The 26370-nt window shown below is 43.6% G+C and overlaps 2 protein-coding genes across 14 annotated transcripts in view; one reads left to right on the forward strand and one right to left on the reverse strand.

The window, feature by feature from the left end:
• rgs19 (regulator of G protein signaling 19) overlaps window positions 1–26370 on the forward strand; it is a 72067-nt gene that overhangs the window by 23667 nt on the left and 22030 nt on the right. The window lies entirely within an intron of this gene.
• Window positions 367–11167, reverse strand: LOC306985980 (uncharacterized protein). The gene is made up of 8 exons (XM_079588812.1): window positions 11130–11167; window positions 10706–10755; window positions 10397–10599; window positions 10089–10185; window positions 2116–9640; window positions 1664–1936; window positions 1470–1573; window positions 367–842 (listed from the first exon to the last, which is right to left on the reverse strand). Exons 4-5 carry the CDS (start codon window positions 10182–10184, stop codon window positions 2531–2533), a joined length of 7206 nt encoding a protein of 2401 aa, XP_079444938.1. The 5' UTR covers window position 10185; window positions 10397–10599; window positions 10706–10755; window positions 11130–11167; the 3' UTR covers window positions 367–842; window positions 1470–1573; window positions 1664–1936; window positions 2116–2530.

Consider the following 26370-nt stretch of genomic DNA (forward strand, 5'->3'; position numbering starts at 1 on the left):
CCTGTACATGTAGCGGTCTTGATTTTATAAATGTTGAGTATATAAAGCTAATTTAAATGTAAGCTTTTAAATGACCCGACCACTTACCATCTTAAAGAACCATCTGTGAATATACCTGGATCTTCTCTGAAGTTCACAAGAAAATATTCATAATGTGACAATGATGACTAACTTTCAATAACATTCAATAAAGACAAAAACACAGTGTGTGTCAATTAACCAAATGTTTATTTAAAAGATTTTTTTAAATGCCTGTTGTGTCAAATTCCACCCAGCAAATGGATTAGATCAGGGATGGGCCACTTGGGTCCTGGAGGGCCACTGTCCTGCAGAGTTTATCTCCAACCCTAATTAAACACACCTGAAAAAGGCAATCGATGTTTTCAGGATTACTAGATAGATACAGGCAGGTGAGTTATCATCAGGGCTGAAGCTAAACTCTGCAGGACAGTGGCCCTCCAGGACCGGAGTTGCCCATCCCTGGATTAGATCCTAGTGTTGTACTAGTTATTAGATATACTTTGTATTAAAATTATCTTTAAAACATTACCCCTAAGATTATAAAAATATATATTTGTTATTTATTATGTACTAGTTTAGCCTATAGTGCTGAGAATTTTGTTGTGAATACATTTGTAAAAATGCTCTTTATTTGAAGGAGTGGGTAGCTCTGAAAAGAGCCGTTGTTGTCTTTAAAAAGACATTTGGTTTCAACTTTGGAGTTCCACCCGCAGACCGTCTCTCAGGTTTGCTCAGGAGAAGCTGGTTTCAATCTGCGCTCAGGTGAACTCAGTCTCTGGTGTTTCTATGCTGAATGGCACGCATCTGTCTCCCTGGATATCCTGAGGGCAGAGGAGATAAAACATATATGATAATGTTAGTGAATTTATTTGAATTGTTTACTTATTGAGCAGCATAGTTGATGGGTCAGATGTAAGCCTTTAGTTTTTACATCAAATCATACATCTTTGAACAAAACCCATGGTTTTTCCTGCATTTAACTTTTTTAGCATTTATTAATCTTTGTTAGTGATTTTTACATTTACTAATACGGTACATTGTTCAAATCAAAAGTTGTAAGTGTTAACATTAGTAAATGCAGTGAACTAACATGAATAAACATTGAACAGCAGTTTTTAAAATAAATAACTGTCAAAAAGTTCATACTGGAGTGATTAATATCATAAAGCACATAGCAAGTTGTTGTTAGCTAGCTGTTCATTTTATTCAATTGTTAGCTATATGTTAGAAAATTAAGACTATTAGTTAAAACAAACCTTTTGATTCTATTATTTTTATATGCAATATGATCATATAACAAAATTATGAAATCCAGTGGTAAAATCTGCTCTTTTTTTTAAATAAGAGAGCAAGATAGGACAACAGTGTCTGTTGGCCACCAACGAAGACATTTGACGCGGGAAAAACCCTGAAACCATTGTATAATAAAATGCACTGAAATACTACACCTTATCAGTAGTATTGACCTCAGTGTGCTTCTTCCTCTGCTTCTTCCTCTGCTTCTTCATTCTTCAGAGTTGTCCTCAATGCCATAGTTATTTGGACCTGTTCTCTGGGCAATGAAATTAACAAATGAACAATGGGATCACGAATACACCCATACTAATGAAAATTAAAAAACAAACTCAGAAATAAAACTTACGGAAAGAAATTGACACATAATCTGGTATCCAGCTCGTCGTCGTCATTGATGTAGCACACGTGATCTTCTCAGACAATCTCACTTCATTTGGCTGGTTCATGAAAAACATAAAAATCAAAATTAGAGATTCAAATATAACATTTCCATTCAAACGCGGTTATGCAAAGCAGTAGTACACAGCTAAAGCAAAAAAATTTAACACTTAGCTTTAGAAGGTAAATTGCACACTCATATACAGACAGGACTGCTATGGTCTCCCAATTCTTCCTGCAACTTTACAGAAGGGCACATATCAATCATAGAATAGCAGGGGACTGCATATCCCGCACAGATTGTCACAAATTTTGTAGATTGAACATCAATTCAAGTTAAAATGTATGTTATAAGGTCAAAATCAAACATTACAATGGTGTCTTGCTACTTCTCTCTTTCCCTTGTCTTTTATAACTTACTGCCACTGTTGCACTGACTGTCTGTGTCCTCCCTGGAGCTGTCACGCTAGTCCTCTGTCCCTCCTGCTGCTGCTGCTGCTGACGTTGCTCCTTCCTCGTAGCTCAGTGGTATAAACCCTTAAAATGACCTAACCACAATCTCCTAACCACAATCTCTAACGCCACAATCTAACCGCAACACGACCATACGCGCCAACCCGTTTGATGAAGGCTGTCGAAGTCCCGTTGATGTCATGAATCCAGGTCCATTGGCAACGGTTCCGTATGGCATAACAACCCAACCATACGCGCCCAACCGTTTGTATAAGGCCGCGGAAGCCCCACTGTAGTCATTAGTAGCGGATGCAGTGGCAAACGGTTCCGTATGGCATACTAGCTACCGCAACATACAACAATACCGGTCCATCACAAAAACTCATTTACGCAAAATACAGTACACGGGATTGTGATAACTATGATAACTATGCAAGACACCTGACTGAAGGCACAAATCCGGATGAGAGATGTATATATGATCCAGTAGAGTGTTCTTTTTGGTTGTTGCTGTGGTGATCAGTTGCGTGTATCCTTTAGACTGGAACAATTCCAGAACAGTTTTATTCCCTGCGCTGAGGTGATCCTCATTAAAATCTCCACAGATTAGTACTGGATGTTCGTCCACGATGTCCAAATAATCCAGCAGACTCTTCAAGTTTTTCGAGAACTCTTCAAATCCGTAGTGTGGCGGCCTGTACACAGCAGCGATCGTTGCTTTGATCGGGCTATCCACTTTGATGACGACATACTCCAGATCGGTCACATCTTGTATAAACTGCCTAGGCTGAGCAGAAATATGCTCTTTGCAATATATTGCGACTCCACCACCAGCTTTCTGTGCAATTTCTTGGTGTGTCGAGTAGGAGACATGTCTGTTGCGCATAAATGCGTTGTACCCTTCCAGTTGGACGTGGGGTGTCATGAGTGACCCGGTCAGGTGAGTTTCCGTCATGCAAAGAATATCCGACAGAAGCAGTTCGTGATGGCATCGGATATCTTCGATGTGTGATGACAGTCCTTCTGTGTTGTGATGGATTATTTTCAGCGTTTGATCCAAGTTGGTTTCCCTCACCTGCTGTAAAAGCGGCATGATTCCTTCGAATGATGCTCTCGTCATGTTTTCCAACGATGCTGTGACTGTAGCATCGGCATAGATCTTCTTTTCGCTGAAGTCCGTGATGTGTAGTCCACGAAGCGAGGTCGTTCTGCTGAGGGCAACGTAGGCCATTCCCGGCTCGAATATCTTCTTCAGTGAAACCACGGCATTCTCCAACGTCATGCCTTGGACTTTGTGAGCTGTGCAGGCGTAGGCCAACTTGATGGGGAATTGTCGACGAACGGCTCCTTTCCTCAGACTTTCTTCGGATCTCTCGATGTACACACAGTCGTCGTCTTCACCTTGCACCCTTTTGCGGTTTTTCTTCCCTGCATGTGGATTGTCGAGCTGAAGCCCTAGCATGTGTACGGTGTCGATTCCATCTTTTGTCTTATTGACAATACGAGAAATCTTCCCAAAGCACCCATTGCATAGACCGTCCTCGACATCCAAATTCCTAGTCACCATTATGCGTACTCCCAACGCAATTTGTATGGTGTCAGGCAAGTCGTCCTTTTTACCGGTGACGGGCCTCGCTTGTCTCTTCATCCCTCCCGTTCTTGGGTCTTTCCTGTAGTCTTCGGCATCGATGGTAATGATGTCAGTGTGAAGAGCATGGATTGTTTCAGTGTTGTGTCTGTGGACTTCCTTGTTGGTGGCAAATACGTGCAGTGCATCACACGGGCAGTCTTTGGGGTCCTTCACAGCCTGGAGCAACAAAGCTCGATCTTCTTCGGCAAGGTCGTCGGTCTTCTGCTTCACCCGTATGCGGTTTAAAAGTTGGGCAAAAGCCAAGTCTTCTTTCTGACGCATGATCTCGGAGAGAGTAACCATTTGGAAATGGTCTTTCCAGAAATCCAGGACATCCTCTTCGTACACACAGAGGGGTTTGGCTTTACCCAGAGGTGGCAGTTGATAAAAGTCGCCCACGGCGAGGACAGAGATTCCCCCGAAAGGTTTCTTGCTGCCTTTGATCTGCTGACATCTCCAGTTGATGTAGGCAAAAAGATCCTTCGAAATCATGGACACTTCATCGATGATAAGAATCTCCACGTCGCGTAGTTTTGCTCGTAGTTCGTCTAGGGCATTTCCAAGTCCTTGATACGGTGGCTTCAGATTCCTTGGAAGTTTCAAAATGGAATGGAGTGTTTTACCGGAAATGTTGAATGCGGCCGTTCCAGTAAACGCACTCAAGAGCACCGTAGGCACGGAGAGATCCCCTTCCTCCCGTAGTCGAGGCAGTTGTCGCAGAATCTTGGTGGCTTCCGTGTGTATGCACTTGATGACGTGCGATTTGCCACAACCAGCACCACCTGACACGAAGTAGAAAAACTGTTCTGGATTATGACCCCACACACGCTTCTGACACCACTGGCAGACCGTGTAGAATATGGCTGCCTGCGTCTCATTGAGACTTCTGAACAACTTCCTGACAAATTCAACACTCATCTGCGGTGCCTCTATTCGTGGCACGACCCCGTCTCCATGTTCAAGAACCTGGAATTCTGGGATATCATCTTGTACGTCCTCATCATCCGGAATGATGTCTAGTCGTTCGGCGACGCACTCCAAGCGATCCACTTCTACTTCAGGTGCAAAAGCGTTCCATGCGTTCTCAGGCGGTCCTTGCCGTTCCAGCTGATCGAATGCCTTGTCCAACTCGTCACTGTGTTTTTCAAACTTCTCCTTGTTCGCTTGAACTATGGCACAGACAGGAAACAGCAAACCAGGGTGAGAAGGTAGTTCCACAGATGCACCTTTGTAAAACGTCTCGTAGGTTGGAAATCTTGGAGGTTTTAGCTGTTCGTTGGTCCGATGCGGCATATAAAGCTTTAGTAATCTACAGTAAAACTTTTCGGGTTGTTTTTTCTCCGAATAACGTGCAAACCTAATGACTGCAGCCTTCCCAGACGTTCTTTTCTGAAAAAAACCCATGCCGTTGAGCAGCCGGTGAACATTTTTGCCTTCCGTTTGCTGACCATACACGATGCGGCACTCCGAAGCAAAATCTGCCAGGCACATCTTTTCAAAATCACGCGTTTGAGGCCTTGCCCTGTATTTATCGATCATCCCCGACATCCAGACGTCCTCTGAATCTGGATTTTTATTTTGTAGGACACTAAGGGGAAGACTCATCTTTAGCGCGTCATCATCCGTCGGTAGAAACACAACACTTCGTGAACACTTCTTCAACGGTAAGCTGCATGTTCGTGCCACAGACTCCTGAGCGCTAACTTGCCTGTGTTTGGAGTAGGCTTGCATTATCTGCTTCATCTCATCTTCCTCGCTAACGTTCGTCTCGCGCACACTCTTGATTACGTTTTTAAGTAAATCGCCCATTTCATTCTCCGGCTTGGAAATGTACGAAAGCATGTACATAACGCAGCTAAAAGCGTCAAGAACGAACTGAATGTCCATATTGGCGTTCCATGCCCTTAATAAATCAGGATTGTATCCATTCACCCAAGACTCCTTTGGATCACGCTTCAGCAGAATCACGTTGGCATTGGACAATGCTTTGACGTTCTCATTGTAATCCTCGATGGACATCTTACTCTCTGTCAGTAGCTCTGACAAGCTGTCAAAGGAGGCTTGGGGGTCATTCAACAGATCCCACACCGGCTTGAGTTTGGTCCTGGCTTCGCTCATTGCCTTTCGAGCAGCTTCCTGTCTCAACTTCCTTCTGTCCGCTTGCTTTTTCTCGTGCTCTTCTTCAGGACGCTGTGGTTGTGTGGTTTTAGACGCAAACATGCAGCTTCCGGATGGAGAAGTGTCCGTGTCATCCTCTTCTTCAGGACGCTGTGGTCGCGGACGAGTGATCTTGGTGCTAGACACCGGTAGTTTGGGGAACCCAAATCGACACAATACATTTCCCTTCTTACAGGACTTTGAATGGTTCCTGCTGTGAAGCTGGACCTCTGTGACGATCCGGTGAAGCTCAGGATCAGCCGAGGAATCGGGCAACCGGCAGGTTATGTTGCGGTCGATAAAGTTACAAACATCCTCATCAGAGTCCTGTTCAAACTCGGGTGCGTCCTTTATCCAAACAAGAAGATGGATATGTGGGCTTCCTCTAGCTTGGAACTCCACTCGGTAAAAGTAGTCCTCAACTTCACCAATGGGTTGGGCTGGCGACAAAAGCAGATGAGTCATTAGCGCATCCACCCGTTTCTCAAACATACGCATGACAGTGACTGGGTTGCTTCGGAGGATTTCACACTTCGTCGTCCAGTCAAGCTCGGAAAAGTCGACGTGTTCACCTTGTTGGGCCTTGATTGCGGTTATTACTTCAGGCCATCTCATTTCGGCTGCGCTGAACGTGCAAAAAAACGTAGGGGCTCCTAACTGTCTTATCATAGCCTGTAGATCTCGCAAAGTTTTCTCCCAATACGATGGAGTGCCTCTCAGTGGTTGCATGAACCGTGTGGCGTCTCTGTTGTGTAGCAATCTTTCAACCTCCCGGTTGTCTTGAAGCAGTCTGTTGGAAATTCTCCGGCCATCTCTTGTAATAGGTTTGCCTTTTCGCAACTGGATAGACATGCTGTTTCTAGCCAGGTGCGTTTCCGTTACAAACTGTGCAAAGAAAAGATAACTCTGATCTTTTGCAAAACGCGTGTCCACGCTGAACAATCTCGCGTTGAAATACATACTGGGAGATATTGAAATTTGTCTTTCCTCGTCAATGGAATTCTGTCCAGTGGGGAATTGAACAGGGAACGCCATGGCTTCCAGCTTTGGGATTTTGAAAAATCCAACAGGCTTATGTCCTTGTGCAGGTGCGATACTAAATATTCCCTCACCGTACGACAAGATCTCCTGTCCGATGTCGGGCGGCTGCATGCACGTGTCTAATGTGAGGCCGGGTCGAAGCTCATCCTTTTCCTCAACGCTAACTTGTTGCTCATCCTGCTCAGCAACATCGACTTGTTGCTTCCCAGAGACATCAACTTCTTCGTCTAGGTGACTTTCAGTGACATCAGCTTCCTCGTCTAGGTGACTTTCAGAGACATCAGCTTCCTCGTCTAGGGGACTTTCAAATACAGCAGTTTCTCTTATGGAGATATCCCTGTATTCTGAATGCATTACTTTCAGCTTTGATAAAGCTGCAAGCACGTTATGCATATTCACAGTCTGGAACTGCTGGTATCCTTTAAACTTAACGTGTCTCTTCAGCTTCACCTGCAGCAGCTGGGCCTCACTTCTTGGTCTTGGCAGAGAGTTGACAGTCTTCTCCATCTCAGAGGGCACACACACGACGGCACCACGTACTGCTCTCTGCTGTCCTTTGGGTAATGAAACTATTTTTGCAAATGGTAAAATTTTTGCAATGAGTTGACGCTCAAGGACATTTAATTCATCCAATTCCGCAGGGATTGGTGGCAACTCCAGTTTGTTAGCTGCTGCAATTGAAGACATCTGTCCTCTCTTAAGATGGTTGTCACAAGTGTGGCAAATCCATTCCTGTCTTCTCTCTTCCGGTACTACGCAGGAACCTGAGCAGGCACTATCACAAGCGTGAACATACTTCCCGGTTAGGCAAGACGCTGCAACATGAACGTTTTTGTCATATCTCGTTCTATTACAGACCTTGACTTGATTAGGAAACAGGGCTCTGTGGCAGACTGTGCAGACATGTGTAGGGCCATGCTGAATCTTACACCGGAATGCATGTATGGCACTTTCCATCACTTTGTTAACCAAAGGCTGGGGTGTTTCCTGGCTGGAACGGATGTAAGGTCTATATTTCCTTTTTATCCTGAGTGCGCATTGCAATCGATGAAAAACACGATATGTAGCATCGGCAGCACATTTCTGGGTCTTGTGCAGGGTACATCGCAGGATGTGATGTGCTCTGAACTCTGGGTCGCCTGCATATCTCTTTACCATGTAGGCTTTCATTTTCCTCTGGAATAGAGTATCGGTGCTGTACCTCCTAACCATATTGTCTTTCATCTTCTTCTGGAAGAGAGCATCTGTGCTGTATCTCTTCTTATTATACTCTTTCATCTTCTTCTGGAAGAGAGCATCTGTGCTGTATCTCTTCTTATTATACTCTTTCATCTTCTTCTGGAAGAAAGCATCTGTGCTGTATCTCTTCTTCATGTAGTCTTTCATCTTTTTCTGGAAGAGAGCGTCTGTGCTGTATTTCTTCTTCATGTAGTCTTTCATCTTCTTCTGGAAGAGAGAGTCTGTGCTGTATTTCTTCTTCATGTAGTCTTTCATCTTCTTCTGGAAGAGAGCATCTGTGCTGTATCTCTTCTTCATGTAATCTTTCATCTTCTTCTGGAAGAGAGTATCTGTCCGGTATCTCCTCTGTATATAGTCTTTCTTTTTGTTTCTGAAAAGAGGATCCTGATGATACTTTTGCTTAATGACTTCTTTTTTCTTTGTTTGGAATTGCAAACAGCTGACATACTTCTCTTTGTCATAATCCCTTTTTGCATTTCTAGATGCAGTTGTGCCCTCAAGTTTTCCACGTTGTTTTGAAAATGTTAATGTTTTACGCATTTCTTTTCTTCTCCTGTGCTTATTTGCTTTATATATCACATCTGGGTTTTTAGCTCCTGAGCCAACCAGATTTACATTGGCTCCAACATTTGTTATTGGTTCTGGTAGAGCTGAAATAATTTGTGATACCTGTTCACAGACAGATGTTGAAGGCATCTGGACAGACTGTTGCTCTGTTTCAAAAGATACAGGCATGAATTCATAGCTGGTCTCATCACCACGATCCTGGAAGATCTGTAGAAGTATGTCTGTCATGTCACTCAGGTGGGTGAAAGTCAACATGACAGCAGTTCCATGGCCAGTAGGATGGGGCAAGCCTGCAGCAGTCCTCGAGTGAGAATCAAAGTATCCGTACCGTCCAGATCCGTCTCTGAACACAGCAATACACTCAGGAGCAACAATGAGCAAAGCATGCCTGACATCTGTGGAGAGACACTGCAGTCTTTCAGTGAGTGGAATGCACCACTCTTCAGTGCCAGGGATCCCTGTGGCTCTGAGGTATCCGATCATCACTCCTGACTTCAGCACATTGTGTGTCCGGTTAAATGATGCAACACTCAACGGTATTTCCTCCATCGTCAGAAGGTTGCGATTAAACTGTCTTTCAGCAATAAGCTGCAATTTAATGCTGACATATAACGCATCTCCCTCCTCTAGAATTCTATCAAGGTCAGGCATCTTGAACGCAATCCCTTCACTCTGGTTGGCCAAAAATGTCAACGCTACACAGGTGCACTGATGATTTCTTGAGAAACTGTCATACCTATAATCACCCTGACAATGAGATGCCTGCACAGACACAACCCTGGGTGCAATATCACCACCTTCTGCATGCATTCTACCCGAAAACTGAGCTACAGCTGCACTGGTGCTTGCCTGTTCAACCTGTAAATAATCATTCATGAAATTAGGCTGCTGGTCAAAATTAGTGCTCTATGTTAAATTTTAAATCACAATTCATAGTGTTTGACATAAAGACATTTTTGAAAAGTTATAAAGAAACTAAAAAAAGGCAAAAAATGTGTTTGTAAATTATGATACACTTATTAGCTCAATGTTTTTTGAGCATCAAATCCGCATATATTCATATTAGAATGATTTCTAATGAGCTGAGAGACAGCTGATGCGAGCTTGACTAAAGTGACCAGCTAGAACTAACGCTAGGCTGGATTTAATCATAAGGTGTAAATTGCAATCAAGGTTGTTCTTTTTTTTTTTTTTTTACAAATCAAGCACTCAAATTTAATCGACGAATCATAACAGTCCTAGTCCCAAACATTAAGGTGCCCTGAAATTAGCATGTTGAAATCCAAGACACAGATATCAATAGTACCCGGTTATTCCTGGAGGCTCTGGTCTGTTCATCCTCAAGGTCCTCCTTTCGCCGACGCACTTGTTGAGCCTGAGATCTCTTTCCTTTCCGCGGCATCCTTTAAAATATGAAGAGATAAAAAGAATAATTGTTGACAAATTTATCTAACTAGGTAACTTCTAAAAGTAGAGATTTTACTTTCAATACTCAAAACATCAAAATTAACCATGAATTTATTTTTAATCCTCAAAAGTAATGCATAATAAAATACACTTATTTGTTAGTCAAATTCATTTTGACAGGACATTCTCCCTTTGATAGGCACATACTTTGAAACGTCTCCCGATGTAACTGCTGTTGAGCCTGAAAAGATAACAACTGTAGTACTCTCAGGAAGAAAAAACAAAACAGTTAAACAACAATGAAAGAGACACTGTGTAAACTTGTAAAATAATTTATTTTTTTTTTTTTTGTGGGGAGCGGGGGTGAGAAATTAAATGCTCTCTGCAGAAAACGCCAAAATACAAGGAACCTGTAAAGACACAGAACAGAAAGACGTATTAGAGCACAGGGACTACAATTATGGTGATGTGATGAAAATGTCATAGTACAGCTTAAGAAACCATATTAATACTAACCAAGGAGAAAAGTGCAGCAGAAGATGCAGGTTGTGCTCTGATCAGTCAGTCTGAAAAAAATAACAATAACAACAATGAAAAATGACTAAACTCGAGTTAACTATCCATAACTTATTCAATATTAATTATATATTTATCTCAAGAATCTTTTTTTATCTCAAGAAGAGTCTTTTTCTTGAAGTACATTCTTTTCAAGAAGCAAAGTTATGTCAAATATGCGTCCTAAAACCTCTGATGGACTGGCCATCCAAAGTGGTTTGGAGAATGGATGGGTAATTAATAGTTTCTTGCATAAACAAAACAGTTTTTATTTTAATAGCTTTTTTTTTATCCTGATAATTTTTTAACTATAACTATTTTCTAATCAAGAAGCCAAATCTGAAGCATTTTGTATTTGTGGCCATGTCTGTAATTAAACCTTTACCTTTAAAATGCAGTAAGGATTCGTGAAAACAGTATTCTGAAACAGAGAAACAAGAGTGTCATAAAATTCAACACCACACTAACAACCCATGTAACTTGAACTTTCATTGCAAATAATGCTAACACTGGGGGAAAAAGCTGAAAATTTTCACCTCACTCCACTGTAATTTTCTACAAAAATCTACACATTGTCATAAATAACCTGAAAATACTTTAGTTTATTAAGGTTAAATCTTGCTAACCACTCTTAAAATAAATGGGGAAAGTACTTACTTTAGGAGGTGTTCTGAGTAATTTATTTGTATGTAACACTTTATAATATGGTTTGATTTGTTAACATTAGTTAATGTATAACAAACCATGAGCAACACATGTGTTACTGTATTTATTCACCTTTCTTAACATTAGTTAATAAATATACAGCTGTTCATTGTTTGTTCATGTTATTTCACAGTGCATAACTAATGTTAACAAATACAACTTTTGATTTCAATAATGTAGCTATATAAATGGTGAAATTAATATTAACAAAGATTTATAAATGCTGTAGAAGTGCAGTTTATTAATAGTTAATGTTAACTAATGAAGTTAGAAGTTAAACTAGTGTTTAATAAATATAACCTTATTGTAAAGTGTTATCGATTGGTTTCAGACGTCTCGTGAATTTAGTTCAAAGTGAATCGGTTCAAAGGAGTCATAGTTCGCGAATCGGACGTGTAACGTTACTATCCCAGTAGTTAGGACATCGCATAAGATTGTGTCAACACAGAAAACATTTCATCACTGGGTAAGTTAGTTTTTTCTCGTTTATTTAAAGTGTAGTTTATGTCAGCTGAATGTGCGGAACGCTTTTCAGAGAAGATAAGGCTAATTGTTTTTCAGCACAATTCACACCCAGCGATAATTCAGGAAAAAAATCGTGAAACTTTGTTGTTCCGAACTTTTACCATCGTGTCATTTGAATTTGATTAATTGAGCGAGGGAGAGACAGATTTGCAGTGCTTTAAAGACGGTGAGGGCGCGCGCGCGCGGTTCGAGCTGGGGCGCGCTCTCTCTCTCTGCTCGTTCTTTCAGTGCGCGCCTTGTCAAAAGCGCAGCAGTAATCTATCACTCACCGATCAAATCAAGCTTTGGTTGATTTGCTTTGGAGGCAGCCAAAACATTTTTCAATGCAGGATAAACCCTGAAAAAAAGCAGTCTACTCTGTGCAAAATTGTTTTCTTAAACATTATATTTGCACTTTGTGGTTTATGATTAGAAAATTGTGTCAGTGAGCGTGCACTGAAATCTGCTATCAACGGATTTCTTCACCGGTGACTAATCTAACCGCCTTCGATTGGATGTTGCATTTTTAAACTCAGCAGAAACGCGTCTGATTGGCTGTACTGCTCAACGCTGCCTTTGATTGACGTGAAGCGACCTGCATCAACGACACTTTATTCTAACATCCATCCATATGCATGAATGTAAAATAAATCAAACACACAAAATATAATTTTACGTTTTCACACAAAGATATAAGTGTGGCTAGCCTGTAAGCCTTACTTTTCATACATTACCATCTTTACAGAGAAAAGGGTAGCTTCAGTGTAAACACAACTGATATAAACTAACGTTACACCTCATACTAATACCAATAACATTGCCTACATTATATTAGCACTTTATTGTTTATGATAACTGTCAGTGTGCGCGCACTGGAATCCGTTCTCACCGGAGACTATAACTTTGATTGGGCGTTAAATGTTTTACCTCAGCAGAAACGTTAAAATAAGCGCCAAAATGAATACACTCCTCACACAGCGAGTAACGTTAACGTTAAGCTATAGCTACACAAACATCAAAAACCAAAGGACGCAATACAGCCATCAAACACACATATCATTTTACGTTTTTACACAAAGACGCTGTAACGTCAGACATTATCATACATTACAATTTTGACAGAGAAAAAAAAAAGTTCTAGTGTTAGCAAAAACGATAAAAACCACATCTCATATTGTAATACAGATAATATTGCCTATATTTAATTAAAAAAAAAAGAGCTGCGTTTGACATTACAAGGCTTTATAAAACAGCATATTTGACAACAACCATCTGAACTCACCTCAAGAGAATAATGCGGGAAGTTTGCAGTTCTCCTCCGGTGAAGTCGATCTCTCAGCCAATCAGCAGCGAGCTTTGATTGTACGACCAATAGAATCACACCTTCTAGTGATGAGTCGGTCATGAACGATTCGTTCATCGTGAACAAATCTTTAATATGACTCGGAAGCGAATTGTCTCGAAGCTGTGTCCGAAACCGCTTACTCCTTCACTCATTCACTAACCCCCATAGCACTATATGTAATGAAGTGAGTGAATTCGGACGCTGACGTGCGTCGGAGAGATTAAGCTGTTGCAGGCTTCATCACACATAGTGATTTAACTACTTTATATCCACTTCTCTGCTGGCCCTGTCAAAATCAAAAATATTTGTTTTCATAATTAAATTAAAGTGTGTCTAAATTCAATTACTGTCTATTTCAGCATATTACGATTATATTTCCATAAATAATGGTTATTTTGTTTTGAGGCTGAGCATTTTCACGTGAATAAATGCATAGATCCGAGAAGTTTTGACTGTGTACTACAATGGTCTAGAGTCAGAACTTTTGACAAGCCTGTCTGAGGTTCTAGGTTCTAATCTTTTTTTTTTTTTTTTACTCATCCAAACCGAATATGCTCATCAGTGGTTGTGTATCAAGCAGGGACATACCGTGTGCATTTCGTTTTGTGATTTCACCGGAAGCTCAGCACAGATGCACAAGAGGTTGATGTGATGTTCGTTACCACGACAACCGCCTGCGCGTCCATGCACGTGCTTCTTGTGTATCCTTCTGTTAGCAAATTAAAATATCATGCATCTCAAGCTATAATTTAATACTGAGCAACAGTGGGTAGTATGTATGTAATGCTCTTGTCAATCATCAGTAATGGAGCAAACATATATGAGAAGCTGTGTTTTATCCCTGCTAATAAACTATTTTATACCCTTGCACAAAAATATATTTGGGAAGGAAGCTCCGCCCAACCTGGCAAAACGAATGCTGGTTACCCTAGTTACTGTTTCATTCCTATGGATAAAATAAGATATCTAAATAATTTTAATTAAAAAAAAAATTGTTTTTATGTGCCACAGATAAAGTTTTTTTAAGGAATAAAAGAAAAATCACTGAAACTACAAGTAATTTTGTAATTAAAGTAATTCATGTTGTTACACGTTTATACCGAACAGCATGTTTGGACTATCAACTAGTCTTTGAATATCATCTCATAAACTGTATGAGTCAAAAAAAGCCGAACTCCATGTTTCTACAATTTTCTACAATTTTCTGGAGCTGATATATGGCTTGTATATGTTTTATGGTTGCTAGGGGGCCCTAAGTGGTTGCCAGGGCGTGGCTATGAAATTATTAAAATATTTAGTAACGAGTGCCTTTAGTATGGCACGAGGCCTGCAGCCTCGTGCCTATGACCTATCACAGCCGTGCTGATATCATTTAACATTTAGTTAGTCATTGTGGGTGGTTGCTAGGGTGCTCTTAGTGTATATCTGCATCTCCTGGGGTTAGGGTTAAGGTTAGGCACGAGGCCGTAGGTGCCTACAAGTGAGTTTTGCTAGGCGGTTGCTAGGCGGTTGCTAGAGTGTTCTGGGTGGTTGCTAGGCGGTTGCTAGGTGGTTGCTAGGGTGTTCTGGGTGGTTGCTAGGCGTTTGCTAGGCAGTTGCTAGGGTGTTCTGGGTGGTTGCTAGGGTGTTCTGGGTGGTTGCTAGGCAGTTGCTAGGGTGTTCTGGGTGGTTGCTACAGATGGTTACTATGGGGTTAGGGCTAAGGTTAGGCACGAGGCCGCCTACGAGTGAGTTTTTATAGAGTATTTAAAATCTCTATTAAACGAGTGCATTATAATGAGTGCACGAGGCCTGCGGCCTCGTGCCTATAGCTTATGGTTGCTAGGGTGTTCTGGGTGGTTGCTAGGGCACCACAGATGGTTACAATGGGGTTAGGGCTAAGGTTAGGCACGAGTGAGTTTTTATAGAGTATTTAAAATCTCTATTAAACGAGTGCATTATAATGAGTGCACGAGGCCTGCGGCCTCGTGCCTATAGCTTATGGTTGCTAGGGTGTTCTGGGTGGTTGCTAGGGCACCACAGATGGTTACTATGGGGTTAGGGCTAAGGTTAGGCACGAGGCCGCCTACGAGTGAGTTTTTATAGAGTATTTAAAATCTCTATTAAACGAGTGCATTATAATGAATGCACGAGGCCTGCGGCCTCGTGCCTATAGCCTATGGTTGCTAGGGTGCTGTACTGGTTGCTATGGTGTGGCTATGAAGATTTTAGGCCATTACTTATTGGCTGCTGGATAATATAAATCCTCTGAGGGAGAGAGAGGGGGAGACATGCAGGGGTGTCAGGCCCTTTGTGTCTGTGTGTGTGAAAAATGACAGTTGGGATTTGAATTTCTGAAAATTCCGCAATGTTAAGTCAATGGGACTTTTTTGGCCGCTTTTTCGTCCGCTGTGCAAACATCGTACACCCGATCGCTTAGAAAAGATATAGCACACCTCTCCTCAATGAGCCGGTCGTTTTGACACCTCACTCAGGGGTCTGTGACAAACGGTGCGGGGCGAGTTACGCGCCGAACTTTGTGTGGAAGAATAATAATAATAAACTAGAACGTACATTTCCAGAAGAAAATGTGAATGGTGCTTGCAGTGGCAAAACTCGCCACTCGCGACTTGCTAGAGTGTGGTACATAATTGCATACGAGCCAACAACCATGTCTGTACGATGTTCTGCTGCTGAGATATGGCTTATTCATGTTGTTCGGGTGGTTGCTAGGGTGTTTTGGGTGGTTGCTAGGCGGTTGCTAGGGTCTTATGGGTGGTTGCTAGGGTGTTGCTAGGCAGTTGCTAGGGTGTTCTGGATGGTTGCTAGGCGGTTGCTAGGGTGTTCAGGTGGTTGCTAGGGTGTTCTGGGTGGTTGCTAGGGTGTTGCTAGGCGGTTGCTAGGGTGTTCTGGGTGGTTGCTATGGTGTTGCTAGGGAGTTCTAAGGTATTTTGGGTGGTTGCTAGGGTGTTATGGGTGGTTCCTATGGAGTTCTAAGGTATTTTGGGTGGTTGCTATGGTGTTGGTAGGGTGTTCTGGGTGGTTCCTAGGGTGTTTTAAGGTGTTTTGGGTATTTGCTATGGTGTTGCTAGGGAGTTCTAAGGTATTTTGGGTGGTTGCTAGGGTGTTGCTAGGGAGTTCTAAGGTATTTTGAGTGGTTGTGTTATTAAACGAGTGCATTATAATGAGTGCACGAGGCCGCCTATGGTTGCTAGGGTGCTGTAACTGGTTGCTATGGTGTTACTAGGTGGTTGGTAGTTTTCACAGATGGTTACTATGGGGTTAGGGCTAAGGTTAGGCACTCGGCCGATTTAAAATCTCTATTAAACGAGTGCATTATAATGAGTGCACGAGGCCTATGGCCTCGTGCCTATAGCCTATGGTTGCTAGGGTGCTGTAACTGGTTGCTATGGTGTGGCTATGAAGATTTTAGGCCATTACTTATTGGCTGCTTGATAATATAAATCCTCTGAGGGAGAGAGAGGGGTGCTAGGGTGTTCTGGGTGGTTGCTAGGATGTTGCTAGGCAGTTGCTAGGGTGTTCTGGGTGGTTGCTAGGGCACCACAGATGGTTACTATGGGGTTAGGGCTAAGGTTAGGCACGAGGCCGTACGAGTGAGTTTTTATAGAGTATTTAAAATCTCTATTAAACGAGTGCATTATAATGAGTGCACGAGGCCTGCGGCCTCGTGCCTATAGCTTATGGTTGCTAGGGTGTTCTGGGTGGTTGCTAGGGCACCACAGATGGTTACTATGGGGTTAGGGCTAAGGTTAGGCACGAGGCCTGCGGCCTCATGCCTACGAGTGAGTTTTTATAGAGTATTTAAAATCTCTATTAAACGAGTGCATTATAATGAGTGCACGAGGCCTGCGGCCTCGTGCCTATAGCTTATGGTTGCTAGGGTGCTGTAACTGGTTGCTATGGTGTGGCTATAAAGATTTTAGGCCATTACTTATTGGCTGCTGGATAATATAAATCCTCTGAGGGAGAGAGAGGGGGAGACATGCAGGGGTGTCAGGCCCTTTGTGTCTGTGTGTGTGAAAAATGACAGTTGGGATTTGAATTTCTGAAAATTCCGCAATGTTAAGTCAATGGGACTTTTTTGGCCGCTTTTTCGTCCGCTGTGCGAACATCGTACACCCGATCGCTTAGAAAAGATATAGCACACCTCTCCTCAATGAGCCGGTCGATTTGACACCTCACCCAGGGGTCTGTGACAAACCGTGCGGGGCGAGTTTCGCGCCGAACTTTTGTGTGGAAGAATAATAATTATTATAAGTATGGAGGAGAACACTAATGTTGCTTTGCCTATAGGCAAGCACCATTAACTAGAACGTACATTTCCAGAAGAAAATGTGAATGGTGCTTGCAGTGGCAAAACTCGACACTCGGTTGCTAGAGTGTGGTACATGATTGCATACGAGCCAACAACCATGTCTGTACGATGTTCTGCTGCTGAGATATGGCTTATTCGTGTTGTTCGGTTGGTTGCTAGGGTGTTCTGGGTGGTTGCTAGGCGGTTGCTAGGGTGTTCTGTGTGGTTACTAGGTGGTTGCTAGGGTGTTCTGGGTGGTTGCTAGGCGGTTACTAGGCAGTTGCTAGGGTGTTCTGGGTGGTTGCTAGGCGGTTGCTAGGGTGTTATGGGCGTTCCTAGGCGGTTGCTAGGGTATTCTGGGTGGTTGCTAGGGCGTTGCTAGGCAGTTGCTAGGGTATTCTGGGTCGTTGCTATGGTGTTACTAGGTGTTTGGTAGTTGTCACAGACGGTTACTATGGAGTTTGTAGCATTTTATTGGCATGATTTAGCACTTAGCTAATCAATATTAGCATGTAGCTATTCACTGCTAGCATGTGTAGCATGTAGCAAGTCCTGTTTGCTAGCATGAGTCAAAAGAGCCAACCCCCATCTCTATACGATGTTCTGATGCAGAGATATACGCCTTGCAAAACGGTTGCTAGGGTAATCTGTTTGGTTGCTAGGGAGTGGCTTGGCAGCTGCCAATCATGAAGCTCCAAAGTCAGTGTGAATGTATAAACCAACCCCCATCTCTATACGATGTTTTGATGCAGAGATATAGGTCTTGCAAAATGGTTGCTAGGGTACTCTATTTTGTTGCTAGGGAGTGGCTTGGCAGCTGTCAATAATGAAACTCCAAAGGCTGCTTGTCAGTATGAATGATATAAACCAACTGCCACGTCTCTGTGACATTCAGAATGGAAGATATCCCTCTTTGGATTTTGGTTGCTAAGGTGCTCGACAATGGTTGCTAGGGAGGGGCTAGGATGTGTTGAGGTGATTGAGGATTGGCTGTTTGCTGCCCCGAGTCAAACGAGCCCACCCTCATGTTTCTATGACACTTATCTCCTGAGATATCCCTTTGATGTCTTTCAATAGAAGTCTATGGAGCTTGTTGCTAAGTTGCTCTAAATGGTTGCTAGGGCGTGGCTTGAAAGCTTCACAATGATCCTGAGAGACGGATTGGTCGTCTGAGTAAAATGAGCCCGCCCCCTTGTCTCTATGACACTGTGATCCAGAGTTATATTCAATACAAATGCGGTTTCTATGGTGTAGGACAGCCCATTTCATGGGCTGTCCTACACCATAGTATGTGAATGGGGCAACTTTGGGCCAGGCCTGCCAACCAGGGGTGCAACTTTTACCCCATTGTGTGGTATTTTGTTACAGAGCCTACCAGCCTCTTCAAATGTGATCCAGAGTTATATTCAATACAAATGCGGTTTCTATGGTGTAGGACAGCCCATTTCATGGGCTGTCCTACACCATAGTACTTCATTGGGGCAACTTTGGGCCCCTCCTGCCCCCCAGGGGTGCAACTTTTACCCCATTGTGTGGTATGTTCTTACAGAGCCTGCCAGTCTCTTTAAATGTGCCAAATTACACGTTTCTGCGACATCCTTGCTCTGAGCTATGAGTCTGTGAATTTTGGTTGCTAAGGGGCTCAACAATGGTTGCTAGGGAGGGGCTAGGAAGTGTTGAGGCTATTCAGGATTGGCTGTTTTCTGCCCCGAGTCAAACGAGCCCACCCTCGTGTTTCTATGACACTTCTATCCAGAGATTGCTAGGCAGTTGCTAGGGTGTTCTGGGTGGTTGCTAGGGCACCACAGATGGTTACTATGGGCTTAGGGCTAAGGTTAGGCACTCGGCCTGCGGCCTCGTGCCTATGAGTGAGTTTTTATAGAGTATTTAAAATCTCTATTAAACGAGTGCATTATAATGAGTGCACGAGGCCTGCGGCCTCGTGCCTATAGCCTATGGTTGCTAGGGTGCTGTAACTGGTTGCTATGGTGTGGCTATGAAGATTTTAGGCCATTACTTATTGGCTGCTGGATAATATAAATCCTCTGAGGGAGAGAGAGGGGGAGACATGCAGGGGTGTCAGGCCCTTTGTGTCTGTGTGTGTGAAAAATGACAGTTGGGATTTGAATTTCTGAAAATTCCGCAATGTTAAGTCAATGGGACTTTTTGGGCCGCTTTTTCGTCCGCTGTGCGAACATCGTACACCCGATCGCTTAGAAAAGATATAGCACACCTCTCCTCAATGAGCCGGTCGTTTTGACACCTCACTCAGGGGTCTGTGACAAACGGTGCGGGGCGAGTTACGCGCCGAACTTTTGTGTGGAAGAATAATAAGTATGCAAGATAACACTAATGTTGCTTTGCCTATAGGCAAGCACCATTAACTAGAACGTACATTTCCAGAAGAAAATGTGAATGGTGCTTGCAGTGGCAAAAAACACGACCCGGTTGCTAGGGTGTTCTTGGAGTTTGCTATGAAGATGCTAGGGTGTATTGGGTGGTTGCTAGGCGGTTGCTAGGTGGTTGCTAGGGTGTTCTGGGTGGTTGCAAGGCGGTTGCTAGGTGGTTGCTAGGGTGTTCTGGCTGGTTGCTAGGCGGTTGCTATGGTGTTCTGGGTGGTTGCTAGGCGGTTGCTAGGGTGTTCTTGGTAGTTGCTAGGTGGTTGCTAGGGTGTTCTGGGTGGTTGCTAGGCGGTTGCTAGGGTGTTCTGGGTGGTTGTTAGGCGGTTGCTAGGGTGTTCTGGGTGGTTGCTAGGCGGTTGCTAGGGTGTTCTGGGTGGTTGCTAGGCGGTTGCTAGGGTGTTCTGGGTGGTTGCTAGGCGGTTGCTAGGGTATTCTGGGTAGTTGCTATGGTGTTACTAGGTGGTTGGTAGTTGTCACAGATGGTTACTATGGAGTTTGTAGCATTTTATTGGCATGATTTAGCACTTAGCTAATCAAAATTAGCATGTAGCTATTCACTGCTAGCATGTGTAGCATGTAGCAAGTCCTGTTTGCTAGCATGAGTCAAAAGAGCCAACCCCCATCTCTATCCGATGTTCTGATGCAGAGATATACGTCTTGCAAAACGGTTGCTAGGGTAATCTGTTTGGTTGCTAGGGAGTGGCTTGGCAGCTGCCAATCATGAAGCTCCAAAGTCAGTGTGAATGTATAAACCAACCCCCATCTCTATACGATGTTTTGATGCAGAGATATAGGTCTTGCAAAATGGTTGCTAGGGTACTCTCTTTTGTTGCTAGGGAGTGGCTTGGCAGCTGCCAATCATGAAACTCCAAAGGCTGCTTGTCAGTATGAATGATATAAACCAACTCCAACGTCTCTGTGACATTCAGAATGGAAGATATCCCTCTTTGGATTTTGGTTGCTAAGGTGCTCGACAATGGTTGCTAGGGAGGGGCTAGGATGTGTTGAGGTGATTGGGGATTGGCTGTTTGCTTCCCCGAGTCAAACGAGCCCACCCTCATGTTTCTATGACACCTATATCCTGAGATATCCCTTTGATGTCTTTCAATGGAAGTCTATGGAGCTTGTTGCTAAGGAGCTCTAAATGGTTGCTAGGGCGTGGCTTGAAAGCTTCACAATGATCCTGAGAGACTGATTGGTCGTCTGAGTAAAATGCGCCCGCCCCCTTGTCTCTATGACACTGTGATCCAGAGTTATGTTCAATAAAAATGCGGTTTCTATGGTGTAGGACAGCCCATTTCATGGGCTGTCCTACACCATAGTACGTGAATGGGGCAACTTTGGGCCGGTCCTGCCCCCCAGGGGTGCAACTTTTACCCCATTGTGTGGTATGTTGTTACAGAGCCTACCAGCCTCTTCAAATGTGATCCAGAGTTATGTTCAATAGAATATCGCTTACTATGGTGTAGGATCACCATAGTACGTGAATGGGGCAACTTTGGGCCGGTCCTGCCCCCCAGGGGTGCAACTTTTACCCCATTGTGTGGTATGTTGTTACAGAGCCTACCAGCCTCTTCAAATGTGATCCAGAGTTATGTTCAATAGAATATCGCTTACTATGGTGTAGGACAGCCCATTTCATGGGCTGTCCTACACCATAGTACTTCATAGGGGCAACTTTGGGCCCCTCCTGCCCCCCAGGGGTGCAACTTTTACGCCATTGTTTGGTATGTTCTTACAGAGCCTATCAGCCTCTTCAAATGTGCCAAATTACACGTTTCTGCGACATCCTTGCTCTGAGCTATGAGTCTGTGAATTTTGGTTGCTAAGGTGCTCGACAATGGTTGCTAGGGAGGGGCTAGGAAGTGTTGATGTGATTCATGATTGGCTGTTTGCTGCCCCGAGTCAAACGAGACCACCCTCATGTTTCTATGACTCTTCTATCCAGAGATATCCATTTGATCTCTTTCAATGGAAGTCTATGGAACTTGTTGCTAAGGTGCTCTAAATGGTTGCTAGGGGCGTGGCCTGATAGCTTCACAATGATCCGGAGAGACTGATTGGTCGTCTGAGTAAAATGAGCCCGTCCCCTTGTCTCTATGACACTGTGATCCAGAGTTATGTTCAATACAAAATCGCTTACTCTCTCTCTCTCTCCATTTCATGGGACGTCCTACACCATGTTAAGTCAATAGGAAAAGTTTGGGCCGCTCCTGCCCCCCAGGGGTGCAACTTTTACCCCATTGTGAGGTATGTTCTTACAGAGCCTGCCAACCTCTCCAAATGTGGTAAATTTCATATTTCTACGAAATCCCAACTCTGAGCTATGACTCGTCAAAGTTTGACGTAATGTTAAGTCTATGCGTTTTTTCGTCGACTTTTTCGCCCCTGGGGCAAACACCGCACCCCCGATCGCTTATAAAAGTCATAGCACACCATTCCCGAATAGGCCGCACGATTTGACACCTCATTCAGGGGTCTGTGACAAAAGCTGCGGGAGGAGTAGCGCGTCAAAAAAGCGGCGGAATAAAAAGAATAAAAAGAACTAGAACGTACATTTCCAGAAGAAAATGTGAATGGTGCTTGCAGTGGCAAAAAACACGACCCGGTTGCTAGGGTGTTCTGGGTGGTTGCTAGGCGGTTGCTAGGGTGTTTTGGGTGGTTGCTAGGTGGTTGCTAGGGTGTTCTGGGTGGTTGCTAGGCGGTTGCTAGGTGGTTGCTAGGCGGTTGCTAGGGTGTTCTGGGTGGTTGCTAGGCGGTTGCTAGGGTGTTCTGGGTGGTTGCTAGGCGGTTGCTAGGGTGTTCTGGGTGGTTGCTAGGTGGTTGCTAGGGTGTTCTGGGTGGTTGCTAGGCGGTTGCTAGGTGGTTGCTAGGCGGTTGCTAGGGTGTTCTGTGTGGTTGTTAGGCGGTTGCTAGGGTGTTCTGGGTGGTTGCTAGGCGGTTGCTAGGGTGTTCTGGGTGGTTGCTAGGCGGTTGCTAGGGTGTTCTGGGTGGTTGCTAGGCGGTTGCTAGGGTGTTCTGGGTGGTTGCTAGGCGGTTGCTAGGCGGTTGCTAGGGTGTTCTGGGTGGTTGCTAGGCGGTTGCTAGGCGGTTGCCAGGGTGTTCTGGATGGTTGCTAGGCGGTTGCTAGGTGGTTGCTAGGCGGTTGCTAGGGTGTTCTGGGTGGTTGCTAGGCAGTTGCTATGGTATTCTGGGTAGTTGCTATGGTGTTACTAGGTGGTTGGAAGTTGTCACAGATGGTTACTATGGTGTTTGTAGCATTTTATTGGCATGATTTAGCACTTAGCTAATCAATATTAGCATGTAGCTATTCACTGCTAGCATGTGTAGCATGTAGCAAGTCCTGTTTGCTAGCATGAGTCAAAAGAGCCAACCCCCATCTCTATACGATGTTCAGATGCAGAGATATACGTCTTGCAAAACGGTTGCTAGGGTAATCTGTTTGGTTGCTAGGGAGTGGCTTGGCAGCTGCCAATCATGAAGCTCTGAAGTCAGAGTGAATGTATACACCAACCCCCATCTCTATACGATGTTTTGATGCAGAGATATAGGTCTTGCAAAATGGTTGCTAGGGTACTCTGTTTTGTTGCTAGGGAGTGGCTTGGCAGCTGCCAATCATGAAACTCCAAAGGCTGCTTGTCAGTATGAATGATATAAACCAACTCCCATGCCTCTGTGACATTCAGAATGGAAGATATCCCTGTCTGGATTTTGGTTGCTAAGGTACTCGACAATGGTTGCTAGGGAGGGGCTAGGAAGTGTTGATGTGATTCATGATTGGCTGTTTGCTGCCCTGAGTCAAACGAGCCCACCCTCATGTTTCTATGACTCTTCTATCCAGAGAAATCCATTTGATCTCTTTCAATGGAAGTCTATGGAGCTTGTTGCTAAGGAGCTCTAAATGGTTGCTAGGGCGTGGCTTGAAAGCTTCACAATGATCCTGAGAGACTGATTGGTCGTCTGAGTAAAATGAGCCCGCCCCCTTGTCTCTATGACACTGTGATCCAGAGTTATGTTCAATACAAATGCGGTTTCTATGGTGTAGGACAGCCCATTTCATGGGCTGTCCTACACCATAGTACGTGAATGGGGCAACTTTGGGCCGGTCCTGCCCCCCAGGGGTGCAACTTTTACCCCATTGTGTGGTATGTTGTTACAGAGCCTACCAGCCTCTTCATATGTGATCCAGTGTTATGTTCAATACAAATGCGGTTTCTATGGTGTAGGACAGCCCATTTCATGGGCTGTCCTACACCATAGTACTTCATTGGGGCAACTTTGGGCCCCTCCTGCCCCCCAGGGGTGCAACTTTTACCCCATTGTGTGGTATGTTCTTACAGAGCCTATCAGCCTCTTCAAATGTGCCAAATTACACGTTTCTGCGACATCCTTGCTCTGAGCTATGAGTCTGTGAATTTTGGTTGCTAAGCTGCTCGACAATGGTTGCTAGGGAGGGGCTAGGACGTGTTGAGGTGATTCATGATTGGCTGTTTGCTGCCCCGAGTCAAACGAGCCCACCCTCATGTTTCTATGACTCTTCTATCCAAAGATATCCCTTTGATCTCTTTCAATGGAAGTCTATGGAACTTGTTGCTAAGGTGCTCTAAATGGTTGCTAGGGGCGTGGCCTGATAGCTTCACAATGATCATGAGAGACTGATTGGTCGTCTGAGTAAAATGAGCCCGCCCCCTTGTCTCTATGACACAGTGAACCAGAGTTATGTTCAATACAAAATCGCTTACTCTCTCTCTCTCTCTCCATTTCATGGGACGTCCTACACCATGTTAAGTCAATAGGAAAAGTTTGGGCCGCTCCTGCCCCCCAGGGGTGCAACTTTTACCCCATTGTGAGGTATGTTCTTACAGAGCCTGCCAGCCTCTCCAAATGTGGTAAATTTCACATTTCTACGAAATCCCAACTCTGAGCTATGACTCGTCAAAGTTTGACGTAATGTTAAGTCTATGCGTTTTTTCGTCGACTTTTTCGCCCCTGGTGCGACCACCGCACCCCCGATCGCTTATAAACGTCATAGCACACCATTCCCGAATAGGCCGCACGATTTGACACCTCATTCATGGGTCTGTGACAAAAACTGCGGGAGGAGTAGCGCGTCAAAAAAGCGGCGGAATAAAAAGAAGTAAAAGAAGAATAATAAGTATGAGCAATAACAATAATGATGCCTTGCTAAAGCAAGCACCATTAATAATAAGTATGAGCAATAACACTAATGTTGCTTTGCCTATAGGCAAGCACCATTAAAAAAAAAATAATAAGTATGAGCAATAACACTAATGTTGCTTTGCCTATAGGCAAGCACCATTAAAAATAAGTATGCAAGATAACACTAATGTTGCTTTGCCTATAGGCAAGCACCATTAATTACAAAGAGCCCAAAATATTTATTATAATAATATGTATTAATTTATTCATATTGAAATAAGTATTTAATAGTTTAATCCATGGTCAAGTGCAATGTACAAAGCCTTAGGGTGCTCATGATCGTTTTCATACTTGAGGTCTTCGTTTCCCGTGTGACTGTACGAAATGAGCCGAAATTTACAGTGGGATCTCCTTACATGGACATCAAACTACAACTCCTGACAGTATTAAAAATATCTATGGCCAAATAAACTATTAGTGTTATAATACTATGAGGCTGTTATTTCACACAAGGTTTTCGGCTTTTCCAGGGTGAGTTGATGATTTAAGAGAGAATGTTAATGCACTCTTAGCTCACAAATCTTTATGCTGGCGTAGGTTAGTGTGTGTGAAGATCTGAAAACTCGTTCTCTTTGTTTCACTGGGAGCTTGAGTTTCAGAGCCTGTTAGAACAAGACTAGAGTTAGCAAATGCTCTTCTCTTCTGTGACATTTTCTGCAGTGTGTTTTGTGGTGTGTAGAAGTCTGTGACCAATTTGACTTTGTCAGAACCTAGTTTGGCTCTCAGGTCTCCACAGGGTGGTGTCGGGACACTGAGCTGCTCTGTCTCGCTTCTTTTGTGGGCATTAAACATTGTACAACTGCTGGACAGAACGTATAGGCTTTAGGCTCTTACCAATCATAGACTGATATTGGCTTGATTAATTACAAGGCACATATTTTGCTTTATTTTTACATTTAGTTTGTTTTGACAATTTTTGTCTTGTTCTGTCTTGTGGTGTGTTTTGTCTTGTCTTGTGTGTTTTTTATTTTGTCTTGTCTTCTGGGGTTTTTTGTGTGTGTGTGTGTGTGGTGTTTTGTGTTTTATTTCTTGTCTTGTGTGGTTTTGTGTCTTATCTTGTGGTGTTTTTTTATTTTGTCTTGTGTTCTGTTGTTTTTTGTTTTGTCTTGTGTTTTGTGTTTTTTTGTCTTGTCTTGTTTTTTTTGTCATATGTTTT

Source organism: Phoxinus phoxinus (genome assembly GCF_949152265.1).
Source record: "Phoxinus phoxinus genome assembly, chromosome: 18".
Lineage (NCBI taxonomy): Eukaryota > Metazoa > Chordata > Actinopteri > Cypriniformes > Leuciscidae > Phoxinus > Phoxinus phoxinus.

Bases quoted from the DNA above. Each gene is read 5' to 3' on its own strand.
- LOC306985980 (XM_079588812.1), bottom strand. From the start codon at position 10,184: ATGCCGCGGAAAGGAAAGAGATCTCAGGCTCAACAAGTGCGTCGGCGA. The intron at 9,641-10,088 runs GTACTATTGATA...GATTATTTACAG, and splicing joins GAGCCTCCAGGAATAACCGG to GTTGAACAGGCAAGCACCAG.